Source organism: Triplophysa rosa, linkage group LG15, assembly GCF_024868665.1.
Source record: "Triplophysa rosa linkage group LG15, Trosa_1v2, whole genome shotgun sequence".
NCBI classification, from domain to species: Eukaryota; Metazoa; Chordata; class Actinopteri; order Cypriniformes; family Nemacheilidae; genus Triplophysa; species Triplophysa rosa.
Genome location: NC_079904.1, coordinates 697,856 through 713,519, shown reverse-complemented (window position 1 = coordinate 713,519; position 15,664 = coordinate 697,856). Strand labels below are relative to the sequence as shown.

The following is a 15,664-nucleotide window of genomic DNA, read 5'->3' as shown; positions in this document are numbered from 1 at the left end:
TCACATAAATTATAATAAATGTATTGCTTATAGTGGGAATTGCATTGGTTTTAATGAAGACTACAATGGTCTGCGTGTCTGGTAGTGTGTTGGCTTCTATTTTAAAACTACCAACACAAATTGTTTATGCCCAGAAAAAAAAGATGATCATTTCACAAAATTAATATTTAATGACGTCATTCTGTATTCCGTAGAGCAAGTAAACGACGGTGGAATGTACCACGTTGTAAATGTGTTTTATTACACACAAATACACTTGAGTGCATATGTGCGCTTAGTGTATATTTACACACGTACAGCCCATTAAGTCGTAATAAAAATCCTTTAAGCCCCTTTACTGTTCACTGTGTAGTTTTATACCGGTGTTGATGTACGGACCCTCCCGCCTGTGCGCGTGAATGGTTCGCTCGAGACATGCTCGCCCTTTCTGTTTCCATGAGCTCGCGGTGAGGAGCGGCGTTTCATACAAAACCAACAAAAGCGCTTAAAGTGAGTATCTGTCTGAAATGTCAAGCTTTTATCTTAATTAACTGCCCGTAGAGGTGCATACGGGGGAATAATGATGTTTTGATATTTTCATCAGAAGCCAGTAATCGGTTCCGCTATCTATGAATGAATGTATATACCTCGCATGGCAGTGGCATACGAATACACGTGCTTTGGTCTATTAGTACTCGATAGTTGTGTGGTTTGAGTCAAGCATGTGCGGATGTGCAGCAGATTATCACGCGTAATGACGCATTTTTATTTTAACCACATCATGCGGCGCTCTTCATGCTAAGCGGTTTGTGACATTGAAGTATCGCGAGATCAAACCCCTGCTGATGCTTTTGAACCGCTCTCGCGATACTAGAATATCAGGCCGATCACAGGGCTTAAAGTTTTCCGGCACCGTGCCGGATCTCCGGCTTGCGACGTTTGACTGCGGAAAAAAGATTTACATTTAAAAATATTACATTTAAAAAGCTTATATATATCAGTTCGAGTTCATAAGTTCGCCTACCAATGGTATGAGAGGAACACGGCTATCACTCTCAACCAAACAAACATTACTAGCCAATCAGAATTAAAATGGGGCGGGTCTTGGTTGCCGGAGTGGAGACGTTAGCGAGCGAACAGTCGGCACTCGGCAGAATGGACAGTGAGTTTATAAAGCCTGAAGCGGGGGGCAGCTTTTAAGTCCATTATGACAAATACAAATTGGAGACTGCGACATAAAGATCGATAACTTTGTGTTGTTTCGGCAAATCATCTAATCAGACCTCCGCTTCCACTTCTGCGCGTCACACACGCGCGCTCATGCGATTGAGATGTCAAGGATCGATTTCTAAAGCGTCTAAATCGGTTTCAAACTTTTTCGCAGTTTATTGCACCCATCTGACAGAGTTAAGTCATAAACATGGTCGTTTTTGTCTGAAGTGAGCGTAAAAGGTTGAGAAAGAAAACTGATGTCAATACATTAGTGACAGCAGCCTAATATTCCTGCTACTCTGTGTGGTTGATATGACTCAAACAAATGAAAAGAGAAGAGAAGCACTCACTGCTGACTCCGTAACCTTTGTAGCTTTAATAGGAATTTATATTGTTTTCGTTTCACAGTTTGTAGTGCAAAATTTGCCAGTAGGAGTTTAAAAATAGAAAATAAACCCGCATCCACTAATCATTATTAAATAAAAACGAGCTCAAAAACGTGATCACTTTTGCTTTTTTGAGGGCTGGTTTATGCTAAGCTGCTTTGACCAACTGTGATCTCATTATTATGTGTTGTGGATGTGCCATATCATCACCATTAATACCTATGAAACTAATAATTAAATTACTACTAGAGCACAAAATAGTTTAGTAGAGAACAAAATTCACCAGAGATCTGGTCACTTTATTTTGCTCTCAAAATGCCACCCTCGATAGGCCAAAAAATGTGAGTCTTATTTGTTTAGGTTAAGTAGGATTTTTATTATGATGAATTTGGTTGAATTTGGTATGTTAGGATATGTTTTTATATACCATAATTATGGTTTTGTGGGTTATAATTATGCCCCCACTTCTGTTATCTCGATATGTTGTTGTATGGCTAACCGAAGCTGCGTTAGCTTCTAGCGAGCTAAATACGCTGGGTAAAATAAAAGCATTAAAATGACATGTTAAAATTTAAGTTTACGAAAAACATATGAGCATATAAGCTTGAAAAAAACATCACTTTTGATATTTTAAAATTACCGTGGTTTTATTATAGTAAATAACTTAAACCATGAGTACTAGATTTGTTTGATTTCATTACCCATTGCCTCATCTATGTACTATTAATTTTAACAAAGTACTAGCGACATAAATCGTAATGTCATTTTGTAAGAATTGCAATCCGGCGCTAAATAGAATACCCAATAGAAGGTCTTTTAGGCAACAGAATCACGCGGGGTCCTAAAGGGGACCGTTTTCGAGGGGAGACTCGATTTGTCATGACACCGTTTCACTCGGAAATGTGTCAGAATACGGAAGTAAAAACGATGACAATCTCCGGTTCATGAGGACTTTAGATGATGACAATGTCAAATTATTTCCATATATCACAGTTTCCCATCATATTTGCAAGCTTGATGTAGACGAAGATTTGTAATTTTGAATTTGATACTAAATGAATTGTTTATATATATCATACATATATGCTTTAATTATTGAAAGGCTAATTTCATGGCGAGATTAGTCAAATAAAACGCCAGACATTGTATGTGTGTGTTTTAAGATTTTCATGTTGTTCTTGGACATGTGCTATATAAATATCACTGTGTTCCTTGATGTCAATATGATGGAAATACAATGGTGCTTTTATCATTTTCAGTACCATGGTATACAAAAAAGTGCCTTGCCATTACCATCTGATTCTGTTATTTTACTATGGCAGCACATCTGGATATTAACTGACCGTGTGCTTTTCTTTTGAGCGCTCTTTCAGTATTAATGCTTATAACCCCAGCAGTATTCACGTTTTCTAATTGCACGTTCTGGTTTCCTGCTCGCCTTTGACTGGATGAGAAGAACGAGTTAAACTACACACAGTTTATTTAGTAGATTTTCTGTTTGCTACTGAAGGTGAGTTACAGCTTATCATGCATGCTGAATGTGTCTGTGTGGTTGCCTCGTTTTAGATTTGTGTGTGTTTGCGTTTCATCCGTTCTTTGTTGTATCATACATGGTACTTATATTTCTGTTCTTTTTTTTAGATGTAGATGTTCATTGGTCATGGTAATGCGTGGTGCATTTCACGTTTGAACGATTATAATGCAACCATTCATTGTTTTTGTGTGAATGTGTTCATGTGGCGTCTTGCTGTCTTTTAAAGGTGACGAGTGTCGGTTTTGGGCCGCATGTAGCGTCGTACAGAATTGTTAACAATTTTGTCAACAAAATTGTATCTGTTTGGTGTCTTGTGCACATGATCTGACACCACAAGAATGATTTGAAGTTGATTGTGTTGACTTGAAAATACTTATCTGAAGTTGAAAAATGACACACCTCACCTTTAATGTAATAACCAACATGCGTGTTATTAATTCTCTAGTTCCCTGTTGCTCTTCTTGTCTTCTCTGTTTATTTACCCTCCTTTACAAGAAAATGCGTCAAAGAGGCTCCCGGAATTCTGCTTCGAATCGGTCCAATTCCAGCGAAGGCCAGTCGGGTGCCGGCTGTTTGTCCAAAGCAGCCCTGCAGGGTCTACAGTCAGAATGTGCCGCCGTGTGGTTCGACCGCGCCGCCTTCGAGCGAGCTGAAAGCTTGTACCACATTCGACTGCTGGAGCGTCAAAACGGCAGCATGGCTCCCGCGAGCTCGTCCCCCCAAAACCAAGAAGCCTGTCACCATGGAGACCAAGAGGCCGTTTGGGTCAATAAAGCCAGCTTTGACCACGCCGAGAGTCGTTTTGCAGAACGCTCTCCGGATCAACCGATCGCTCCGAGATCTCTTCAGCTGCACCCTTCCCAGCCTCCGTGCGACGAGGGCTACCAATCACAAACGCCGACACCTCCCACACCCGCTTCAAGACCAATCAATGGTCCCTCGTCGTCCCTCGTGGGGGTGTGGCTACAGAAGCCGCTTTATGACAACGCCGAGACGTCTTATTACCAGAACTTGTATGCTTCTAACGTCCCGAAGCCGGAAAACAACAACAAGCGGTCCAACTCCAAACGGCGAAACGGTGCCGGCGCCAAGAAGGCGAAGTCCGCTGTTTGCAACCAGCAGAATTGCGATGACGTCACCACCATTAACGGAGGAGCTCAATATAATTTCCTGCATGCGGACAGTGAAAGGGTGTGGCTAGATCGCGGTTGCTATGCGGAGGCGGAGACTAGGTTCTACGATGGAGCTGCGGCCCGAACTGTCAAAATGTCTAGAAACGATTCTAGCCAGTCTCGCAAGAAGTATGACTCGAGAAAAACCCCACACACTTTCCCTACACACCTTTAGTTTGTTTTGTAACCTTACGTGTGTTTGACTTCATGCCGGTTTGCGTGTGACACCATAACAGACGTCTGCTGTTTTCTCACACATGGTCACCCATCAAATTCGACTCTTATTCAGTTCGGTTCATCTCATGTGTTGTTTTATTCATTGTTTTTTAATCTTTGAAATCTTTCATTTTTGTTTGTTTGAATTCATTGTACTGTATGTATTTTGTTCTCCTGATTTGCTTGTTTTGTTTGTTCTTGTCATTTTGTTGTGTTGATGTCATGGCTGCACATCAGTGTTAGACAGCATCACGTTCGTTTCGTTTCTCAGTCGCGTGCCAGAAACTGTTGTTTTTTAAGTAGGGTAAATTCACGGTAACGATCGGCTTAACACTGTTCTGCAGCCCTTTACACTCAAACATCTTCTCATGCTCTTCAAGAATGTCGAATTTCAATCATGATGTTTCATACCGGTTGTAAACGATTGTTTATAGGAATCAGACACACGTTTGAGTGTGTCAGAAGCTTTGAGTTTGTGTTACAGAAGATTGTGTGTTTTTGCAGAATGTCTGTGTCGGACTGTTTTGCACAGGAGAGGATTTGGTTCGATAAGCCGCGTTACGATGAGGCCGAGCGTCAGTTTTACGAAAGGGTCAATGGACCCACGCAACCCAAACAGGTAAAACAGGCGTGTTTGTAGTTACGTTTCACCATTTTACTGTCATTCTGTATGCTGGTCATTTACTATATTTAACAAAATATGCAGCACACAAACAGTGTGAAATCCCACAATGCAATATGCTCGACTAATCTAAATGGTCTTTCTCTGCGTCGTGTCTCAGGACATTGGAGCTAACACGATTCTTCAGGACATCGCTAGGGCACGAGAGAACATCCAGAAATCTCTGGCAGGGGTAAGTTGTCGTCTACTGCCCGCACAATGCACTCAACGTTCAATAGAGATGTTTTGCTGTTTTAAAGGGAGCGCACCTGTGATGCACTTAAATGCTGCCTAGTGCCTAGCTCACTAGGTGTCCATTCAAAGCCACAGTCTGCATGTCGTCTGCTTTCTCTTCCTCGCTGTTTCTCGACCTTCATCTGCTTTTTCCTAAAAAAAATCTCTCCTTCAGCTGAAGACCACCTTGCAGCCAAATAGAGGCTCCTCCCATAAAATATCAAACCCCTCCCACAGCTTCTCTCCTGTAAGTGTGTTTGCTCATTTCACAGCTGGTGTCATGTGTGCATGCTACAGTGTTTAGTATGCATGCAGAATAGTGTGGACGCTTCTCTTCTACTTCCTGTCTTATCGGCCAGTTCTGTGATAACCAATCAATAAGCCGATAGAATTTGTCCAGATGTTCTTTTTTAGTCTTTACATGTTCTCAGAGTGTGTTGTGTTTTCTGTAATGTTGTCCGAAGAGTGTTGACTAGTAGTTTGTGTTATTTGGTCTGTTTGTGGTAGTTTTGGAGTGTAGCAGAGCGAGGGCTGATGGGAAGTTTGACCTTGCGTGTTTGTGTGTTTAGAGCGGAGGTCCCAGCGCTGGCGATTATGGAGAACTCACAGCACGCTTGAAGAGTCTGGAACTGGAGAACCAGAGTCTTCACAAAGGTTTGTGTGTTTAATAACAGCTTTCCTGTAGCTCAGTGGTTAGAGCGTGGCGCTAGCAACGCCAAGGTCATAGGTTGGATCCCAGGGATTGCACATACTCAGATACAAATGTATAGTATAATGCTATGTAAGTCACTTTGGATAAAGACGTCGGCCAAATGCATCAATGTGAATGTAATATATTTGAGAAATTACTTTTGTAACCGTAATGAAAGTAGTAATAGTAGGGATGTAACGATTCACTCAGCTTGCGATGTGATTCACGATATGATTTATTCACGCTTTATTTTTTTGAAAATTACAAATAACTAAAATGCAATTTTAAAGAGGTCATATGGCGCGAATCTGTGTGTTTCTGTGTCTTTGGTGTGTTGCCCATGCATGTATTAGGGTGCGTTTATATTTGGCATATAAGTAGCCTATAGGGATGTAACGATTCACTCAGCTCACGATGCGATGCGAGTCACGATTCTGATCGCACGATGCGATTTATTCACGATTTTCTCACGATTTATTTTTACAAAATGAGTTGAAACAAATTAGAAATGAACAACTTCCCTTGCATTATTTCTTAAATGCTTCACGTTTCTTTGTATAATTAAATAATGTTTTATTTCAAATAACAAAACTAAACTGCAATTTTCTAACAAATTAATAATAGAAAAAGTCTCTTTAATATAAACAAACTAATACTATCTGAGCTTTTCTTGGATTTTTTTGCATTTTAGAAATATCAGCATGTCCACGTTTAGATTTGCAGTTAAAATAGCGGCCCCTGCTGTTCAAAAAATGTATTGCGATTCAGTTCACACCTCAACCGATTTGAAAAGTCACTCATTATAACTGATTTTCAACCGGCTCACGGTGAATCCTTACATCCCTAGTAGCCTATGTTGGAAACAAGCTGGTATAGTGTTGCTATTCGTGTCTGTGACATGAAAATAAACAAATGATGCGTTTAAAAACACCAGTGGCGCTGTGTGTGCGAGTAAAACCCGTTCGTGGCAGTCACAGATAGCCTATGTGATGATAAAGCTGAAGTGGTCAAGAAAACATCTCGTGTGATTTGACATATACACCCTCTGTAGGTTGCAAATAATGATACACTGTAATAAAGTATCCACGATCAATTAGTGGGAAAATGAACGACTGAGCAAGAGTAAACTTTCCGCTGTATTTGTCATCTGCTCCGCAGTCTGACAGGCTTCGGACAGACGAGAGATTAATGACAGCGGGCGGGGTTTTCTGTGAAGTTGTGCCGGTAAATGTAGATAAACTGTCTGGATTGCGTTTACATTACACTGAGATCCGATCACAATGCGTCCTCGACTACCTCTTGATCTGGACACGCTGATCGGATGACATTCCGATCAGAAGCGCGTTTACACTTGTCTTTTCAATGTGTATGTGGACAACATCCAGATACAGGTCGCATGTTAATGCCAAATATAAACGCACCCTTAGACGTGTAAAATTGCAGAAATGAAAGTGTGGGAACAAAAGAGTCATTCTATGTAAAAGCGAATGCTCACCCAGACCTGCCTGAAACACCTCGTGTAGCCACACCCCCACAAATCTACGTCAGGTGGTGGTCTGATTTGACTAAGACCGCCCAAATGTAAACGCAAGTAAGGTGGGCGTACCTGTCAGTACAATTGAAGAGGAACCTGATGTTCCAAATATGGTCAGAGGCGTCACATTTCCCTCACACGCTTGCAGTATTCCACCAATCACTACGCACTGGTGAACTAGCCAATCACAGCACACCTCGCTTTTCAGAGCCATGAGCTTTGATAAACATCCGTGTGTTTCAGAGAGGCGGAGCAAAGAGGAGATACAAACATGCACGGTGTGTGGAAAATACAGCGTTTATCAACCTTAGAGGCACAGTTTTTGATTTACAGCGGCCACTAGCGTCGTATTATAGATTTGCAACGAATCTCTCAGTCCAACCACGAAAGTGGCCACCACAGTACAAAAAGATGCCGTCGGCTGCGACAGCGTGTCTTCTCATGTTGACGCAGGGAAGAGGTCATGCAGGCATTAGAAAGACTGTAGAAAGAGAGATGTCTTATTTATTACATAAAATAAAACTTTCCAGTAAGCTTTCAGCAGAGATACTCACAGATATCTATGAAGATACTTTCCAGCAGAGAGACGTTGGGGAGAAAGATCATCTTAAAATCCCCCCCGAGGAGGATGCTTTGATTCAGATCAGTATGTGAGTAACATTGGTTTTTCTGTTTGTTAGAACAAAGATATGTTGTTGTTGTCGTTGTTATAATGTTAGCTGTGTGACGGAGTAGTTTTGAGCCTCATTGTTTATCTGGACCGCTTTAATATTGTACTGGATTACTTGAGCGAGAGCGCGCTGGAGATGAAACTGGAGAGCGAGAGAGAGTGCGTTTTACTCAATGATGAATAAACGTACAGTTAATCCGCGGGTCACATGCGTTCCGCACCGGAGAGCACGATCCATACGGATCTTCCCACGATCCGTTTCACCTCGATACCGCAGCGGAGAGGAAGAGGAAACACGCGTTGTAGAGTTGTTTGTCCGTTTAGGGCTGCTGTACAAAACATGGCGGCGAATTCAATGTACAGTATGTAGGCCCGCTCTGTATGTAGATATAAACAGCTTATTCTAAGGTATTACAAACATATAATGGTTCATTACGTAAGGTCTTTACACACCTCTGAAGAAATAGTTTTGTATATTATATTGCATTTCTGTCAATAGATCCTCCTAAAAATCCCGTATTGTTCCTTTAAATTGCGTATACACATTGCATTACATCTAAAACAAACCATAATATTCGTTTTAGCTGTGTCATATGACCCCTTTAAAACAAATTACAAATTAAATAAAAAACGAATAATAAAAAAGTCTCTTAACAAACTAAGACTTTGTGGGTTTTTTTACATTTTAGAAATATCAGCATATCCAAGTTTGCAGTAAACACAGCGGCCCCTGCTGTTCAAAGCATGTTTTGCGATTCAAACAACATCTCAACCGGCCTCCCATATTATAATCGATTTTCAACTGGCTCACGGTGAATCGTTACATCGTACGTAATGGGCTACTGTACATTAATGCCGAGTGTCTTTATGGCGTTATGATCATCAGCCATGTCAAAAGAAAGTCAAGGTTCTCTTGTGCATATTATTTCCTAACATTACTCAACATTCGATCCTGAACCAGCTGCTGTTGCGCAAATGAGAGTTTGTTCAACCCTGTTACCCATTGTGTTATACATGCATATGACGTGAGTTTGCAACCTTCATTTTATCGTGAGCAGTGACGTTTCCATCAGGTCATGTGAAGGTTGTTATTGTTCTCTTTGCGTCAGTGGTGGACGATCTGCGTTCTGCTCTCAGTCAAATGGAGGGCCGCGTGTCAGCGCTGGAGAAGAGAACCACGACACCCGCCGTTAACGGAACCGCTGCGGTCCATAAATCCACTCCAGCTCCTCAGAAAGCCGCCTCTGCTCTGGTGAACGAGGACGATGAGGATGACATTGATCTGTTCGGCAGTGATGAAGAGGTTGATGACGAGGCCGAGAGGCTGAAAGAACAGCGGCTGCAGGAGTACGCGGCCAAAAAAGCCAAAAAACCCGCTCTCATCGCCAAATCCTCTATCCTGTTGGACGTCAAACCTGTACGTACCTTTATTAATCAAAGCACATTTCATTTTCAATAGTGTGGTCTTATTGTAGTAATAAAGTAATTTATTTGAATGTTGTTTTTCATGGCCAGTGGGACGATGAGACCGAGATGTCAAAGCTGGAGGAGTGCGTGCGATCGGTGCAGGTGGACGGGCTGCTGTGGGGGGCGTCTAAACTCGTTCCTGTCGGTTACGGCATCAAGAAGCTGCAGATCAACTGCGTGGTGGAGGACGACAAAGTCGGCACAGACTTCCTAGAGGAGGAGATCACCAAGTTTGAGGACTACGTGAGTCACGTTTCCACTCATGAGTTTGATTTCTAATATTTGAAGCTGACGTGTTTGTGTGTTTCTCGTGACAGGTTCAGAGCGTGGACGTCGCGGCTTTCAACAAGATCTAACAAACACACACGAGGACCATCACACACTACTGCTGCGGTTCATTTAAAAGCTTTGGATTTGTGTTATTTGTCTTGTGTTGTGTGTTTATGTAATTGACATTGAGCACACATCAATAAATATCTGTGAACAGAATGACAAACGGCGTCTGTGTACTCTTGAGACGTAACTGTCGGACATCAACAATGACGTGTAGTTTGCGTGTTTGAATGCTCCCAGTCACATTTATTTGACTGTCATATGTTTGTGTTGTCTCAGAATAAATGAAGAGCCTAAGAGCACATATCTTCTTTTGAGGTTTAACCCATATAAAGCTGAATTCATTATGTTTTTCTTTCTTTTTTGGGATATCAGATATTCTGAGGTCAGTAGAGATCAGTGTACATTGTGTTTTAAAAATAAAAGATTGAATTGACTGCTGTGGCTTATAAAAGCATATTTGTGATGGATCACAAAACCAGTGTTAAGTCGCACGGGAACATTTTTTAGTAAAAGCCAATAATACATTGTATGGGTAAAAATGATCGATTTTTCTTGTATGCCAAAAATCACTAGGATATGAAGTAAAGATCATGTTCCATGAAGATATTTTGTAAATTTCCTACCGTAAATATATCAAAATATATATGGCCTGCTACAGTGCCTCTGATTAACAACTTCAAAGGTGATTTTCTCAATATTCTTTTTTTTGCACCCTCAGATTCCAGAGGTTTAAACTGTTGTATCTCCGCCAGATATTGTCCTATCATAACAAACCACATCAATGGAAAGCTTGTTTATTCAGGTGATTTAAAAATCTCAATTTCGAAGAATTGACCCATAAGACTGGTTTTGAGTCAGGAGTCAGATTTCAGATAACATTGAAATAACAACTTCATTGTCTTGTCTTGTGCATGGAAAGGAAAGGGTTACGTTACAGCACAGCCCCCCTGTTTTACTCTGGGGGTCTGCCTGTCTTCATTCGACTCTTTCGAATCAGTCAAATGAACGACTCTTTTGATTCGTCTTGTTCATTTGAGTCATTTGTTGAATGCGGCGCAACAGAGAAACAATACAAACCTGCTTAAAATAAAATCCGGTGTTAAAATCAAGTGTTGGTGTTTGATTTTGTAGTCAAATCTAGGTTTTTAAAGCTTTAACCTTTTCCTTTAGACTATAACGTTTTGTGTTCAATCCAAATTTCTGAACGTTTTTCATAATTTTGCCTCGTTGCAAAGTCGTGTTACAGAAAATACGTTTAGCCCTAAAGATAAAAAGGAAATAGAGCATAGAATGAAAGAAATGATGAAAACAAGAAAAATAGAAAATACAATGGAAATGAATGTTTTATGTCAATGTTTGGGATTTTTATTGACTCTGATAATATGTGGATCGCTGAACGTTTCTGTATTTCTGAACACCAAGATTGACTCAGGAGTCGTGAATCAGTAAAGATTCTCTTCACGTCCACGCGCAGCTGTTCGTCGCGAACGAGTTTTGGTGCAGCGCGAGCTCGCCGTTATCTCCAGGTGTGTGTTTTGTGAGTGAAATCTTTTATAAAAGTGTGATAAACTTAGCCATCCTTCAATGTTTCTTAATGTTTTGTTATACTTTAGTGTTTTTTGTCACAAAAATATTTTCTCCTTCGTTTATGCTTGGCGATTCATTTCAGAAAAGTATGAAGAGTTATTCTTATTTACTTCAGCTCTGAAGTGCATTGCGATCTTTAAACGTTTTTAATTTCTTCGTGTATATGTCAGAATGTATATGCGAGTTAGTTTTTGTCCCCGTTTCTGTGTTTTTCTTGGTGTTATTAATTGTTTGCACGGTTCACAAACACAAGTGTGTAGTGTTTGTGTCGGTGTTTGATAAAGATACATTTATTTTGTGACATTATGTAATTCCCTCATACAGATACATCTATGTATGTATGTATGTATGTAATGTGTGTGTGGTTACAGAAGTGTCTGTTTCATGTCTGGACTTGAATAAGAACCGCTCAACCCCCAAACCTGCAGTAAAAGGCTTTGTTTGAACTTTTCTTTCAAGTGCACACTTTATAGGGTGCACGACCATTATACAAGAGAATGTCATGAACACTTGTCCGGGTCATTTCATCCTCATCAAAAAGTAAAAAAAACCTTATCAATAATACAAGCTTACAGTTTTACCCATAATGCCTGAATGTGTTTGCTTAAATGTCTAAACTTTTAAATGTTGTATTATCTTAATTTTGTCTTCAGATTTTGGGGTTAAAGATATGACTTGAATGTTTTCTGGACAAGTATGAGATTCACACACATCAAGATTTTGTGAGTGAACGTTTTTTCCCTCTTTTGTGTGTGTGTGTGTGCGTGTGTGTGTGTAGTATGTCAGTCACACAGGCTCTGTTGTTGTTCGTGATGCTGTTTGCGACCGACGTTCTCAATACAGAACCAGAACAACATGAAGCTCTGAAACACACCGACACACACAACATGATGGATCAGGTCGGTGTCAGAAGTGTCTCAGCATTTAAAACGGAAGATGTCGGTCACCCTTGAACGTTTTTATATTGTGTGTTTATGTACAGAATGAAATTACAACCATTAGCAACTTCAGTCAGACGTCACAGAAGTCTCCGTCCCCAGGTCACAAACACACACACACACAATATTTTACAATATTATCTCGCTTTATCTCTCTCTGACCTCACCAATCATTCGCCCTATCTCAGGATTGGTTGCTGGTTGCCATGGTAACCAGGTTCAATCAGATGGTCAGAATTGCTCTTGTGCAGCAGGTCACAGTCAGGACGAGACAGACGAGTGTAAAGGTAAAAACACACACACACAGTTATACGTTTAAATATGTTTTGGCTGAAAACTAAAAGCTTGTGTTGTGTTTTGTTGGGAAAACGTCTTTAGATATTGATGAATGTCAGCAGGGTGACCCTTGTGGTTACCATGCCGACTGCACGAACACACCCGGATCCTTCCTGTGCAGTTGTCTCCGTGGTTACCTGATGGGTCTGAAGGGATGTCAAGGTCTGCAGACGTGAATCACGCACAAGATGATGTTTTATTAACAAAGTTCGGGAGGAGCACGTGCAGATAACTAACCCGGCTGGCTTCCTATAACCAATCTCACCAATCAGATAACTAACCCGGCTGGCTTCCTATAACCAATCTCACCAATCAGATAACTAACCCGGCTGGCTTCCTATAACCAATCTCACCAATCATCTTTTAGCCCTGGAGAAAAAACCCCAACAAATAGACTTACCCTCATTCTATCTACATATTCGCAGCATCCCAACTCCTCACCATCAGCCTATTTTACCGCAGCATAACGGGGGGAACGACCTGAGTCCAGGCACACACCGGACAAGGGTCGGGTGCTCCGAGTTCAGAGGAACCACTGAGCTCGGAGCCCTCTCCCTGGGACAGCATGCCAAATACGCATAATATCCGTCCCCCATCTGTAGTTATTATTTGCAAGGCGAACTCGTGAGTGTGTGACACTGTGCTGCATCATTGTCATTGTTGGTCATTGTGCGTTGTTTGTGTAGACATAGATGAGTGTGTGTTAGCAGCAGTAACGGGCCTCCGGGCGTGTGGACGCAGGGCAGAGTGCACAAACACACCCGGATCTTTCATCTGTTCCTGTCCGCTCGGATACGTGCTGGCGCTGGACGGGCACAACTGCGTCGGTCTGTTTGGTGTTAGTGTGCGTGTGTTTAGTTATTGTTTGAATGTAAAATGGAGGTTAAATCTGTCTTCTCTGTCTCTCCAGACGTGGATGAGTGTAATTTCGAGGAGAACTGTCGGCGAGAACTCGGGAACGTGTGTGTGAATACAGAAGGATCATACAAGTGTTCATGTCAACACGGATTCAGAGAGGTAGAAGCCACTTGTGCAGGTAAACTCACGCGTGTGCTTTATGAGCTGAACGTCCGCTGACAAATAATGTCATCGTGAAAAAACAAATCGGTAATCTTTGAAGGAAAACTAAAAAACACGTACAAGGTCGTATTTGTTGACATTCGCATAATACCACAAAAGCACGCACACCAACTTGAAATGTGTCCTCGACTAAAACAAATCATATTGGAGAAAATATATAAAGTCGGCACACCAAAGCTCCTCAAAAACGTTTGTAACGTTTCGAGCACACAGGCTCTTCAACAGACTTTTTATGAAAGTCTATTAAAATGTTGTTGATTTTTTTGGAGCTTTTGTGTGTTTCGACTTTTCATAGATGTTTTCGATTTGTTAACGTTAGCAAATCCAAAGACTTGATCCAAAGTGTTTTTGACTGCGTTGTGTTTCGCAGATGTTGATGAGTGCGTCGAGCAGCAGAACGTGTGTGTCGGTGGAGGGGAATGCGAGAACACGCTGGGAAGTTACAGGTGTGTGTGTAAGCGAGGTTACCGTGGAAACGGCACCCACTGCTCAGGTGAGCGAACACGTGTGCCACATGCCTTTACATGATGCTGTTCACTCCGTGAACAAAGTGTAATTATTGATCATTCTTTTTTCTGTGTGTGTGTGTGTGTGTGTGTGTGTGTGTGTGTGTGTGTGTGTGCGCGCGCGTGTGTGCGTGCGCGCGCGTGTGTGTGTGTGTGTGTGTGCAGATATAAACGAGTGTTTGTCTGGAGATCATGGCTGTGATGTCAACGCTCGCTGTGGGAATATCATCGGCTCATATTTCTGTCAGTGTCATCAGGGATACAGCGGAGACGGACACGCCTGCTATGGTCAGAAACACAATGACATTACATGATGTGTGTTTATTTTGTGTTCACATGTATACGAGGATAATGTCGTGTTTGTGTGTGTTTAGATGTAGACGAGTGTGCTCAGGATAATGGACTCTGTGAACACAACTGCACAAATGAGCCGGGAACACACAGCTGCCATTGTTCTACAGGATACACGCTTACACGTGACCTACACAACTGTACAGGTAAACAAGCATGTCAAATACACTACTGACCTCACACACACACTCACACGTGAGTATGCATGTCAGGACTCAACAATGATTTAATGGTTGACCTTTAACGTCACCTTGAGAATCTTTCACTTTTCACAGACGTGGACGAGTGTGCGGTCAGTAATGACACATGTGAACAGTTCTGTACGAACACGCGTGGATCATTCCTGTGCTCCTGTCGCCACGGATACCAGCTGCACATAGATGGACACAGTTGTGTGGGTCAGTGTGTGTGACATTGACATTAAACAATCAGTGTTTGTGTCACAGTGGGAATTCACTGTTGCGTGTGTGTGTGCGTGTGTGTGTGTGTGCGTGTGTGTGTGCGTGTGTGTGTGCGTGTGTGTGCGTGTGTGTGTGCGTGCGTGCGTGCGTGCGTGCGCGTGCGCGTGCGTGCGTGTGTGTGTGCGTGTGCGTGTGCGTGTGTGTGTGTGCAGGTGTGTTGTGTGCGTGTGTGTTGTGGTGTGTGGTGTGCGTGGTGTGTGCGTGTGTGTGTGTGCAGGTGTGTGTGCGTGCGTGGTGCTGTGTGAGGTGTGTGTGCGTGTGTCGATGTGTGTGGTGCGGTGTTGTGTGTGTGTCGTTGTGTGTGTGCGTGCGT

General features: G+C 41.9%; 2 protein-coding genes across 8 annotated transcripts; both read left to right on the top strand.

The window, feature by feature from the left end:
* Positions 1-383: 383 nt before the first annotated feature.
* On the top strand, positions 384-10,252 carry eef1db (eukaryotic translation elongation factor 1 delta b (guanine nucleotide exchange protein)). Of its 5 annotated transcripts, XM_057352819.1 has the most exons (10): positions 411-489; positions 3,034-3,087; positions 3,607-4,412; positions 5,004-5,118; positions 5,282-5,353; positions 5,570-5,641; positions 5,964-6,048; positions 9,399-9,706; positions 9,805-9,999; positions 10,074-10,252. In XM_057352819.1, the coding sequence occupies exons 3-10, from the start codon at positions 3,610-3,612 to the stop codon at positions 10,110-10,112; spliced, it is 1,689 nt and encodes a 562-aa protein (XP_057208802.1). In that variant the 5' UTR covers positions 411-489; positions 3,034-3,087; positions 3,607-3,609; the 3' UTR covers positions 10,113-10,252. The 5 variants fall into 5 exon arrangements, with proteins under 5 accessions (XP_057208806.1, XP_057208802.1, XP_057208805.1 ...); XM_057352822.1 differs by lacking the exon at positions 5,570-5,641 and having other exon boundaries at positions 412-489; XM_057352824.1 differs by lacking the exon at positions 3,607-4,412 and having other exon boundaries at positions 414-489.
* A 128-nt stretch (positions 10,253-10,380) lies between these two features.
* On the top strand, positions 10,381-15,362 carry si:ch211-221n20.8 (fibulin-1). 3 transcript variants are annotated; one of them, XM_057352827.1, is made up of 12 exons: positions 10,381-10,894; positions 11,515-11,629; positions 12,458-12,578; positions 12,662-12,719; positions 12,806-12,904; positions 12,996-13,115; positions 13,640-13,780; positions 13,864-13,989; positions 14,404-14,526; positions 14,705-14,827; positions 14,914-15,036; positions 15,166-15,355. In XM_057352827.1, the coding sequence occupies exons 3-12, from the start codon at positions 12,459-12,461 to the stop codon at positions 15,300-15,302; spliced, it is 1,170 nt and encodes a 389-aa protein (XP_057208810.1). In that variant the 5' UTR covers positions 10,381-10,894; positions 11,515-11,629; position 12,458; the 3' UTR covers positions 15,303-15,355. The 3 variants fall into 3 exon arrangements, with proteins under 3 accessions (XP_057208810.1, XP_057208809.1, XP_057208811.1); XM_057352826.1 differs by having other exon boundaries at positions 11,515-11,618; positions 15,166-15,354; XM_057352828.1 differs by lacking the exon at positions 13,640-13,780 and having other exon boundaries at positions 11,515-11,618; positions 15,166-15,362.
* The last annotated feature ends 302 nt before the right edge of the window (positions 15,363-15,664 follow it).